The 13,141-nt window shown below is 42.8% G+C and overlaps 1 protein-coding gene across 1 annotated transcript in view; it reads left to right on the top strand.

The window, feature by feature from the left end:
• The window catches only part of TXNDC16 (thioredoxin domain containing 16), a 155,830-nt gene extending 143,105 nt beyond the window's left edge, over positions 1 to 12,725 (top strand). Inside the window, exons 19-21 of the mRNA XM_089661364.1 lie at positions 1,139 to 1,299; positions 4,794 to 4,984; positions 12,342 to 12,725. Of these exons, the coding sequence (XP_089517490.1) occupies positions 1,139 to 1,299; positions 4,794 to 4,984; positions 12,342 to 12,595 (606 nt within the window). The 3' untranslated portion in view covers positions 12,596 to 12,725. The remainder of the gene's footprint in view (positions 1 to 1,138; positions 1,300 to 4,793; positions 4,985 to 12,341) is intronic.
• Positions 12,726 to 13,141: the final 416 nt, after the last annotated feature.

Consider the following 13,141-nt stretch of genomic DNA (forward strand, 5'->3'; position numbering starts at 1 on the left):
AACACACACCCAGTGACCCTGTGAGGTGGTTTCTTGATTGTGGCTGCAGTGCATTACTAATTATTTAATTTATTTATTTCAGGTACTTATATAGCGCTGTCAATTTACGCAGCGCTTCACATATATATTGTACATTCACATCAGTCCCTAACCCTCAAGGGGTGTACAATCTAAGGTCCCTAACTTTCATACATACACATACTAGGACCAATTTAGACAGGATCCAGTTTACCTACCAGCATGTCTTTGGAGTTTGGGGGGGAACCCACGCGGGCACAGGGAGAACATTCAAACTCCAGGCAGGTGGTGCCTTGGCTGGGATTCGAACCAACGACCACAGTGGCTTAATGGTTAGCACTTCCGCCTGGCAGTACTAGGGTCATCGGTTTGAATCCCAACCACGGCACTACCTGCCTGGAGTTTGCATGTTCTCCCTGTGCCTGCGTGGGTTTCCTCCAGGTACTCCAGTTTCCTCCCACACTCCAAAGACATGCTGGTAGGTTAATTGGCTCCTGTCTAAATTGGCCCTAGTATGTGTATGTATGAATGTGAGTTAGGGACCTTAGATTGTACGCCCCTTGAGGGTTAGGGACCTTAGATTGTACGCCCCTTGAGGGTTAGGGACTGATGTGAATGTACAATATATATGTAAAGAGCTGTGTAAATTGACGGCGCTATATAAGTACCTGTAATAAATAAATAATACTACCAGGCAGAAATGCTAACCAATTAGCCACTGTGTTAATTCAGGTAAATTATGGGAGAACTTCCTGACTCTAGCACAGTTCATTAGCTCACTGATTGCCTGAAATTACTCTTTAAATTAATCCCATTGCAAATATACTTTGAGGGAAAAAAAAGTTATAATAACCATAGTCCCCTTTAAGGTCAAATGAATTACATATGATGCTAAATTTGTTTGATGGAAACTGTAACGAATAGCTTTTTCCAAGCAGGACAAATTGCTTATTAAAATTCATGTTCTCATTGTTTTTACAGCTTCTTCTACGCAATACTTCCTGTGGTTAGCCTAATTTATGTTGTCTAGGGGTTCAGTCCGAACAAACTTTACATTAAAAGGATGCCAATTCTTCTAGGTCTGGCAATAGTAAATCTCCTTTTTATCTTTGTCCTACAGCCAGAGGTCAGAGTGGAGACCCTACCATCACTCCTTCAGAGCCAGCGAGCCTTTCTTATCCTCTTCTCAGATGGCCCCCTCCATCACGGCCATGAGAAACACATTCTGAGCCTGGTGAGGGGGAAATACTTGGAGCCATATTTGGCTTGCTGGTTAAATCTGTAAGTACCAGTCAGGTAATGTGCCCATTAATCTACAATGTTGACATTAGGGAACTGTCATGAGAATGTTTCCATTACTTTGCGTCTATCCTAAGTGAATGGTCACCTCTCCATGCTCAGTACATAGTTAAAGGGTGTAAAGGGAATGTACTGTATAGTATTATGGTATATATTTGTATAGATTTTGTCATAATATATTAATATTTTTTTATCAGGTAAATTAAAACTATTGGAGTATTTATTTCCAGCTAAAACAGTGGTTCTCAACCTTCCTAATGCCGTGACCCTCTAATACAGTTCCTCATGTTGTGGTGAACCCAACCCTATAATTATTTACCCAGTGATTATAATTCATGAAGTGTCGTTTTACCTCCAATACTGCTGCTTTCAACACAGTAGCTGCTTTCTGCACAGTAGCTGCTTTCAACACAGCAGCTGCTTTCTACACAGTAGCTGCTGTTTACCCATTGGAAATATGTGTTTTCCGATGGTCTTAGGCGACCCCTGTGAAAGGGTCATTCGACCCCCAAAGGGGTCGTGACCCACAGGTTGAGAACCACTGAGCTAAAAGGTGTTACTCTAGGGTTCTTTTCACAGTTACCAGGCTAATCATACCTGCTTTGAATTTGTGGAGTGACATGTAAAGATGACATCAGTTGTGGCCCATGACCCTCACTTTCACCATCCAGGAGAGGAAATCTAATTTAAAGTGTTAGCTCACCTTTTACAGAAAGAATAAAAAGGTGAGGTAACACCGTACATCTTCCTCACCCCCTATTCTCCGCTATACCTAACTCCATGGATTCTGAGCTATCAGTGCCCATGCAGCTGGTGCAACGGTCCAGGGATTTGAAATCCCCCTTGTGACAGATCGCCTGTCACCCTGATTGGGTGACTCTGTCAGAGAACTGCTTCCTCGCCTCTGGGACAGAGGATCAAGGTATAGCGATCCAGGGATTTGAAATCCCCCTCTTCTCCCTTTTCTCTGTACAGCACTTCTGGGAGGGATCAGAGCAATTCAGATTGGTCAGAGCCAGCATGGTGCATCACTCTGATCTGTCCTGGAAGCCCTGCACAGAGAAGAGGGAGAAGAGCATGGATTGTCGGGGAGGGTGCACAATGTTAGTTTTTTTTTCCCATTTTTTTCTGAAAAGGAAGGAAGGAAGGAACCTTGTAATCTTGCTGTTATCATCTTCTATAAATATCAAATAGGTAAAATGATGTTATAAATAAAACCTATATCCTTATGAAATGAAAAGAGGGGGGATGGGCTGACATGTGCAAAGCCAGCACCTTTCTTTGTAGTACAGCAGAGGAGAACGACAACTCCACTTGGGATTTCAGTGCAGCACATTTTTTATTTATACTGTGTGGAGGAGATTTACAAAAACTGGTGCACTCAGAATCTGGTGCAGCTGTTCATGGTAACCAATCAGCTGCTAACTTCACCTTCAGTCAAGCTTTGGCAATCTCCAGCCTTAGTAAATAGCCCCCTATATCTTTAGAGGCACTGAGGTAGGTATACTAAAACTGGAGAGTGCAAAATCTGGTGCAGAAACCAATCAGCCTCCAGGTTTTTTTTGTCAAAGCTTATGTTGAACAAGCTGAAGTTATGCAGGCCATAGATGGGGAGAAAACCGGCCGATTTTTCTTTAAAAAAACGAAAAATCGGTCGTTCAAGCGACCGACGTTACCAGGAACGGTAAAAAAAAAATCGGCCGATTTTCATCCCGTCTACAGCCGCCAAAAAGTGTCCCTGCAGAGAGCTCCGCTATTTCTTTGACAGTTCTTTGACATTTATAGCGGTTGCAACAATGTATCTATTTGTATCCATTTCGGATACAGATGTTTTTATTCGGAAACAAATAGATACATTGTTGCAGCCGCTATAAATGTGAAAGAACTGTCAAAGAAATAGCGGAGCTCTCTGCAGGGACACTTTTTGCCGGACTGGAATTCTTCTTCTTCGTCATCCTCTTCTTCTTCATCCTCTTCTTCTTCATCCTCTTCTTCTTCATCCTCTTCTTCTTCTTCCTCTTCTTCTTCTTCATCTTCTTCTTCATCTTCTTCATCTTCTTCTTCCTCGTCTTCTTCATCCTCTTCCTTGTCGTCTTCTTCATCCTCTTCCTCGTCTTCTTCTTCATCCTCTTCTTCTTCCTCTTCTTCTTCATCCTCTTCTTCTTCCTCTTCTTCACCCTCTTCTTCATCCCCTTCTTCATCCTCTTCTTCTTCATCCTCTTCTTCTTCTTCCTCTTCTTCTTCTTCATCTTCTTCTTCATCTTCTTCATCTTCTTCTTCCTCGTCTTCTTCATCCTCTTCCTTGTCGTCTTCTTCATCCTCTTCCTCGTCTTCTTCTTCATCCTCTTCTTCTTCCTCTTCTTCTTCATCCTCTTCTTCTTCCTCTTCTTCACCCTCTTCTTCATCCCCTTCTTCATCCTCTTCTTCTTCCTCTTCTTCTTCATCCTCTTCTTCTTCCTCTTCTTCATCCTCTTCTTCTTCATTCTCTTCTTCTTCTTCATCATCTTCTTCGTCCTCTTCTTCCTTCTCTTCTGCATCCTCTTCTTCATCCTCTTCTTCTTCTTCATCCTCTTCTTCATCCTCTTCTTCTTCTTCATCCTCTTCTTCTTCTTCCTCTTCTTCTTCTTCCTCTTCTTCATCCTCTTCTTCTTCATCCTCTTCTTCTTCTTCATCATCTTCTTCGTCCTCTTCTTCCTTCTCTTCTGCATCCTCTTCTTCATCCTCTTCTTCTTCTTCATCCTCTTCTTCATCCTCTTCTTCTTCTTCATCCTCTTCTTCTTCTTCCTCTTCTTCTTCATCCTCTTTTTCATCCTCTTCTTTCTCTTCTTCTTCTTCCTCTTCTTCTTCTTCGTCATCCTCTTCTTCATCCTCTTCTTCCTCTTCTTCTTCATCCTCTTCTTCTTCCTCTTCTTCTTCTTCATCTTCTTCTTCCTCTTCTTCTTCTTTTTCTTCTTTTTGTCTTCCTCTTGCAGGTCACTGCTCATGCGCAGATTTTTTCTCGGTAAAAAGATCGGCCGATTTGCCCATAATTGCCGTGAAATTCGGCCGATCGGCAAAATCGGCCGATCTTTTTCCAACTTTACTAATAAAAAAAATCTGCCAAAATACCGAAAAACGGCCGAACAATTAACCCACTAACGATCCGAAAATCGGCCGATTTTCGACCCATCTATGGCCCGCATTAGAAGCAGATTGGCTCCCATGCACAGCTGCACCAGATTTTGCACTCTCCAGTTTTAGTAAATGAACCCCACTGTGTTGTCATCTCAGCTTACTGGACTTTTGGCAGAACAACTCTGTCTTTCAGTACCTACTTTTAAAAAAAACTTTTACAAAACATGTAACTGTGCACATCTTAGAGAACTGTGCTGGAAATGCCCAGACATACATTTTTTAATAATGCAGCAAATTAAATTTAATACTGCCAGAGTGTACATTATATAAAGAGTGAGTCAGTTTTATTATATATTTTGCAGCAAGGAAACTCCTGTGGCATATGAGATCCTGAAGAAATACTTTGGCCTGATCCCACATCTACCTGTGCTCATCCTGGTTACCTTTGGTACACAAGGACAAGTGTTTGCACTCCCAGCAGATCAGACCCTCACTGAAGTTAATATTTTATATTGGCTAGAAATGGTGAAGGCTGGAGAGGAAGCACCAATCTGTAAGTATTTATGAAACTTTGCATGATACTTGCCTGCAGCATGGAAACACCCTGTATTACACACATATATATATATATATATATATATACACACACACTATATTACCAAAAGTATGGGACACCCCTGCAAATCATTGGATTCAGGTATTCCAATCCCCTCCATGGCCACAGGTGTGTAAAATCATCACCTAGACATGCAGACTGCTTCTACAAACATTAGTGAAAGAATGGGTCGCTCTCAGGAGCTCAGTGACTCCAAGCGTGGTCCCGTGATAGGTTGCCACCTGTGCAATAAGTCCATCCGTGACATTTCCTGGCTACTAAATATTCCTCGCTCAACTGTTGGTGGGATTATAACAAAGTGGAAGCAACTGGGAACAACAGCAACTCAGCCACCAAGTGGTAGGCCACGTAAAATGAGTGGGGGCAGTGCATGCACACAGTGCGCAGAAGTCGCCAACTGTCTGCAGAGTCAATAGCTAAAGACCTCCAAACTTCATGTGGCCTTCAGATGAGCACAACAACAGTGCGTAAAGAGCTTCATGGAATGGGTTTCCATGGCCGAGCAGCTGCATCCAAGCCTTACATCACCAAGTACAATGCAAAGCGTTGGATGCCGTGGTGTAAAGCACGCCACCACTGGACTCTAGAGCAGTGGAGATGTGTTCTGTGGAGTGACCAATCACACTTCTCTGTCTGGCAATCTGCTGGACATGTCTGGGTTTGGCAGTAGCCAGGAGAATGGTACTTGCCTGACTGCATTGAGCCAAGTGTAAAGTTTGATGGAGGGAGGATTATGTTGTGGGGTTATTATTCAGGGGTTGGACTTGGCCCCCTAGTTCCAGTAAAGGGAACTCTTAAGGCGTCAGCATACCAAGACATTTTGGACAATTTCATGCTCCCAACTTTGTGGGAAGAGTTTGGGAATGGCCCCTTCCTGTTCCAACATGACTGCTCACCAGTGCACAAAGCAAGGTCCATAAAGACATGGAGGAGCCAGTTTGGGGTGGAGGAACTTGACTGACCTGCACAGAGTCCTGACCTCAACCCCATAGAACACCTTTGGGATGAATTAGAGCAGAGACTGTGAGCCAGGCCTCCTCCCCCGACATCAGTGCCTGACCTCACAAATGTGCTTCTGGAAGAATGGTCCAACCTTCCCATAGACACCCTCCTAAACCTTGTGGACGGCCTTCCCAGAAAAGTTGAAGCTGTTATAGCTGCAAAGGGCGGGGCCAACTCAATATTGAACCCTACGGATCAAGATTGGGATGCTATTAAAAATCATGTGCATGTAAAGGTGGGCGGCCCAATACGTTTGGCAATATAGTGTGTGTATGTATATATATATATATATGTGTGTGTAAAGTTAAGCAAATAATACAAACATGATATAAAACATTAGGTTATAAACTTAGAATTGAACTAAAATCCAATTTGATGAATACTGTTAAAGCTGAAGTTTTCCTTCAGTATTGCACATTCGTACGGCCTTCTCTCATGTGCTTAAAACTTCTTACTCTGATTTCAGAGCACACTGTGAGGTTTTCACAGTGTGCATTAGAAGCTGTATGTCAGATAAAGCTCACCCCATTTTCTAGCTGGAGGTTATTTAGCATCATCTAGCTCTTTCCTCCCCAGCCTGATTGACCCTGGCCCACCCCTTTTCATCTACTGAATTCTATTTCTTTCAATCTTGATGTCCCAGTATCACATATGGACCTTGCCTAGGGTGGTCCGCATGCAAATATGGCCTCTCTAGGAAATCCCAATCCCCCAGACTGACATCCATTCATCAAGGCGTTTTGATATTCAAGATGATATCCCCCCTTGAATTCTCCTCCATGCGTCTTTTTAGTTTAGTTGCCCTTCTCTGCACTTTCTCCAGTTCCACAATATCCCTTTTGTGAACTGCTGCTCAAGCACTAGTATTGTCTATACAAATACCAAGTCATATACCACTTCTGTGTACAGTCGTACACCACTCACATGGTACAGTCATACACCACTCACATGGTACAGTCATACACCACTCACATGGTACAGTCATACACGACTTCTGTGTACAGTCATACAACACTCACATGGTACAGTCATACACCACTCACATGGTACAGTCATACACCACTTCTGTGTACAGTCATACACCACTCACATGGTACAGTCGTACACCACTCACATGGTACAGTCATACACCACTTCTGTGTACAGTCATACACCACTCACATGGTACAGTCATACACCACTCACATGGTACAGTCATACACCACTTCTGTGTACAGTCATACACCACTCACATGGTACAGTCATACACCACTCACATGGTACAGTCATACACCACTTCTGTGTACAGTCATACACCACTCACATGGTACAGTCATACACCACTCACATGGTACAGTCATACACCACTCACATGGTACAGTCATACACCACTCACATGGTACAGTCGTACACCACTTTTGTGTACAGTTGTACACCGCTTCTGTGTACAGTCGTACACCACTCACATGGTACAGTAATACACCACTTCTGTGTACAGTCATACACCACATGGTACAGTCGTACACCACTTCTGTGTACAGTCATACACCACATGGTACAGTCATACACCACTCACATGGTACAGTCATACACCACTTCTGTGTACAGTCGTACACCACTTCTGTGTACAGTAATACACCACTTCTGTGTACAGTCGTACACTACTCACATGGTACAGTCATACACCACTCACATGGTACAGTCGTACACCACTTCTGTGTACAGACATACACCACATGGTACAGTCATACACCACTTCTGTGTACAGTCATACACCACTCACGTGATACAGTCGTACACCACTTCTGTATACAGTCATACACCACTTCTGTGTACAGTCGTACACCACGTCTGTGTACAGCCGTACACCACTCACATGGTACAGTCATACACCACTTCTGTGTACAGTCATACACCACTTCTGTGTACAGTCATACACCACTCACATGGTACAGTCATACACCACTTCCCATGTAAAGACACTACCCATCTGTCTCTCACTGACACGTTTCATCCCCCACTGGGGCTTAAATAGAGAGCTCCATGATTAAGCCCCGCTAGGTGGAAAATGCATCAAGAGAGAAACATGCCTGGGTGAAGTGTTTCTGCATATGCTGGAACAAAAAAGTTAGTTGTAGCCTTCATAGAAGTGGTGTGCGACTCAAGGCATGCTTTAAGTTTCCACATATACAGCGGGTAAAATATATATTGAACACGTCACCATTTATTTAATACTTCCTGCAAAATCCTTTGTTGGTAATGACAGCTTCAAGACACCTCCTGTACTCCTGTTTGGAGAAACGAGTCGCATGCATTGCTCGGGTGTGATTTTGGTCCGTTCTTCCACACAAGCAGTCTTCAAACCTTGAAGGTTCCGTTGGCCTCTTCTATGAATTCTGATTTTTCGTTCTTTCCATAGATTTTCAGGTGATTGGCTGGGCCATTCTAGCAGCTTTATTGTCTTTCTTCGAAACCAATTGAGAGTTTCCTTGGCTTTGTGTTTGGGATCATTCTCTTGCTGAAATGTCCGTCCTCATTCATCTTCATAATCCTGGTAGATGTCAGCAGATTTTTATTAAGAATGTCTTGGTACATTTTGCCATTCATGTCATACACCTTCCTTCAGTGGCATAAAGTTTGCCAGTACTGTGTGCTGAATAGCAGCCCCACACCATGATGTTCCCACCGCCATGCTTCACTGTTGGGATGGTGTTTTTAAGGTGATCTGCAGTGCCGTTTAACCTCCAAACATGGTGTGTATTATGGTATTCAAAGAGTTCAATTTTGGTCTCATCTGACCAGACTATATTCTCTCACTATTTCACAGGCTTCTCTAAATGTTGTGCAGCAAACTTTAAACAAGCTTCAACATGCTTTTATTCAGCTGTGGAGTCTTGCGTGGTGAGTGTGCATACAGGTCATGGCGGTTGAGTGCATTACTTATTATTTTCTTTGAAACAATTGTACCTGCTTATTCTGAAGCTCTCCGCAAGTGGTCCTTGGCACTTGGACAACTCTTCTGATAATTCTTTTCACTCCTCTGTCAGAAATCTTGCGAGGAGTCATGGCCGGTTTATGGTGCAATTGTGTTCTTTCCACTTCCAGATCATGGCCCCAACAGTGCTCACTGTAACATTCAAAAGTTAAGAAATCCTTCAGTAACCAATGCCATCAGTATGTTTTGCAACAATAAGGTTGCGAAGCTCTTGAGAGCCCTCTTTGCTTTTACCCATCATGAGATATTTCTTGTGTGACATCTTGGTAATGAGACACCTTTTTATAGCCCATCAGTTGAGACTGAACCAGCTGATATTAATTTGCACTGACAAGGGGCAGGATTGCTTTCTAATTACTGATAGATTTCAGCTGGTGTCTTGGCTTTCTATGCCTTTTAGCACCTCCCTTTATTCATGTGTTCAATACTTTTTCCCCTTTGTTTTTCCATTTATTACACATAACTTAAATTTTGAACTTATTTGTTCTGGTTTCTTTGTATGTATGGATTGCGTGGGTTCTTACTGACGTGGTGAAAATTGCATGCCAATAGCACCTTTAAATATATATTTAACTAGAAAAATGGTGACGTGTTCAATACTTATTTTACCTGCTCTACATAACTATGGCCAGACATTTTGATAGTACGTCTGTGCTCCAATTGCCGGGCAGTATATGTTTTTTCAATACCAATATGCAACTGTGAATTTTTAACCCCCTGTGCACCAAAACAAGCAAGGGGGAGTGCCAGTACTATAATTGAATCAGTGTCTATTGCTTTGTCTTCAACTATCAATTTAACATGTTACAAGCATTAGGGACTGGAGGGTGAGCTGTTCAAGAAACCTTACAGGGTAAAGCTAGCCATGCAAAACAAAGATTTTTCTTGTTCAGCCCATGGGACTGAACAAGAGAAATCTGTGGGTTCCCTCATCCACACTAAGCAGAATAGATGGATGAATCTCCTGCTGCCAACTATTGTATTCCAACAGTTGGCACCTATGACTATCAGAATACCCACACAGTGACTGCAGCTGATTGTTCGGCCATTTTTTTTCACCTCAGCTCCTTCACTTTCTCAAATCGAAGTTTGTTGAGCTGGGCAGTGAGGCATGGCCACCCACAGCTCCTGTAAAATCTATGGGTTCCCCTATCTACACTAAACACCATAGATGGATGAATCAGCTGCTACCAGCTATTCTATTGACAACTGGCACCCACGGCTGACAGAAAACCCAACAATGACTGCTGCTGATTGGCTATTTTTTGGCCAACTTTTTACATCCTCAGCTCCTTCGATTTCCCATATTGAAGTGCGTTGAGCTGGGTGGTGCAGGCAGGGCCACCCATGGCTTCAGCAAATCAGCCAAAATTCAAGCCGTGTATGTTGCCAAGCTGGAGGCTGTGAACATTAGTGTCACCTTTAGGCTTTTAAGAGTGTAAAGGTGGGAATACTCGATCAGGGGTGGACTGACCATTTGGAAACTCGGGCACTGCCCGAGGGCCCGGGGTCAGTAGGGGGCCCCATGAGATGCCCCTGGTACCTTTTTTATAGGCTTTTTTGAGTTTGGGCAAGGACACAGGGGCCCCATGATCCCCTATTGCCTAGGGTTGAGTTGTCAGTCTGCCCCTGTACACGATTAGAAAATCGACCGATCGGTCATCTGACGACCGAGAGGCATTCATTCGTTGGTCGAAATCGTGGCCTACATTAACCAATCTAAAAAAATCGTTCGTCAGGCAATAAGTAGTGTTGACTTCTTCCATACAAGTGGAAGTGATGCGGTGTGCGTGTGACCTTGTAGCCACGCCCTTCCAGCCAGAACGAGCGATATACACAACGATTACCAGCAATGAGTATAATATTGTTTATTACATGACCTATATACATAAATAGTGATACATAAAATATAATACAGCAGATATAAGAAGCGCCACAGAAAATGCAAAATAAATCAAATAATAAGCAGCACCTCTAACCAAAAAAGGTAAAATAGTGTACAAATTAAAAGTGCGCTAATTATTCACAAAACATGCACGAATAAATAATAAAAATAAATGAATTCATAAATATAAACATAAGTCCAGCCAACATAACAGTGATAGTCCAATATCAACTTAATGTCAATGTTGAAAACAAACACCCGTGTGCAAAACCGACACCAGATGAAATGAATACGTTTTAAACGTACTGCACCATCATATCTCTTCTTATTCCTCGAGCTTTGCCCATGTTATTGGAAGATCATTTGCTGCTTAGCTGTTCCATATGTGCTGCCTAGCTGTTCCATATGTGCTGATTGGATCACTATTGGTTGCTGTTCCTCTACTGGGATATCCTGCAGATCATCGCTCCCAGAGCAAAATCCTATCATGTTGGTTTATAATATAATCAGCATATAGCTCTGGTGAGTGTATTCATTTCATCTGGTGTCGGTTTTGCACACGGGTGTTTGTTTTCAAGATTGACATTAAGTTGATATTGGACTATCACTGTTATGTTGGCTGGACTTATGTTTATATTTATGAATTCATTTATTTTTATTATTTATCCTTGCATGTTTTGTGAATAATTAGCGCACTTTTTATGTGTACAATAAAATATATTCTGCAGAATTCTGGTTTCATCATCTCATTAGGCCAATCTCCTTTTAACATTTGGATTTTTCGTTCGTGTTTACGAAGATTCCTTGGACATCAACATCCGGGTCATCTTCTGTTTCTGCTCATGCGTGATAGCGCTTGATAGATTTTGTTCGTACGACCGTCATACCGACACATAGAAAATCGGTCGTTCGCATGCAAAACGACAACATTTTTCACTGTTATTCAACCGGATGTTTTTGTTCACAATATCGTTATCTGTTAAAACCTCCTGCTCATCAACGAAGAGAAAATCATTCGATCAGTGGTTCCGCAAAATTTCCGTACGATTCCGTACGAGCGACTGAAGAAGATGACGTGTTTTTTGTCAGATCAGTTCTATCAATTTTATCCTAGTATTTAGCAGTTTGAATAGAGTTCTGCTTTAGTCCTTCCTGGAAAACCCCTTCAATTCACTAGAGAGCAAAGATGGAGTCACTTTTAATTGTGTCTCCCTTTCTGATTCATTGTCCAAAGGTCGGGGTCACTGATTCATCTGTGTTGTGCTGTTAGTTCATCACACACCCAAACGTCCTGTTATCTGATATAAGTTCTTACAGTGAATAATGTCTGCTAGTGGTTATGTCTTGCATTCTTTTTCAGCCCCAATTGAATCTGTGGCTGTTTTGACTGCACATTCCGGAACAATTTGTTTTTTATATTGTTGTGTTTTCAGATTCCTTATCTAATGAAGACTGGGGTCCTCCACTCCCAGACTACGATTTCCTTGCCATGATGGATGCCGCCGACCCTAGCTTTGCTGCTCAGAAAATTCGAATAAGCATGAAGCCCCGCAAACGTAGGAAGGCAGAACTGTCCATCGATGACGAAGGTGCAGGCGCCAAACGTCGGACGGGAAGAAATTTGCGTGGAACCGTTCCAAGGTTCTTGGAGCTTGAAGAGGTTTCTGAGCAGCATACAGAACTTTGATTCTGACACACGTACAAAGTGGACCTGTCCTGACTGCAAGACCTGCACCACCCATTTTATACCTCTTTAGAGCCCAACAGATCTTTCAGTTTATATCCGCTAAACACATGCCAGGTGCATCAAAACAAAACGTGTGCAAGTTTGTTTTTATAAAGTAGCCATGGCCTTAGTAGAAAAGCCTTTCCCCTGCCAGTATGCTGCAATGAAAGACCCTTGCTCTCTGTGTTGAAGCAGTGGTCTCCCTGTAGCGGTACAATATGCCCCCTGCTGAGTTAGACCTATAAGGCCCCTTTCACAGGGGGCGGACTGAAAATAATTAGCAGAGGATCTGCCTGCTGATGAGAGCGGGTGGATGACAGGTCCCTGTCCACTGTCCAGTTTATGCAGAGCGGACAGGGATAGAGCTCCCTCTGTTATATGGGCTGTTAGATGTAAACAGACCGTTTACACCTGATTGCCCTCTAATCCGACCTGCCTAGACAGAGAGGGACAGATTCCCTTCTGTTTGTTTTTAGCAGACTTGATTGGATTGGAGGTAGGCAGGGG

This window comes from Staurois parvus, unplaced genomic scaffold (assembly GCF_062004578.1).
Source record: "Staurois parvus isolate SC_StPar_1 unplaced genomic scaffold, SC_StPar_1.0 ptg001329l, whole genome shotgun sequence".
In the NCBI taxonomy this organism is placed as follows: Eukaryota; Metazoa; Chordata; class Amphibia; order Anura; family Ranidae; genus Staurois; species Staurois parvus.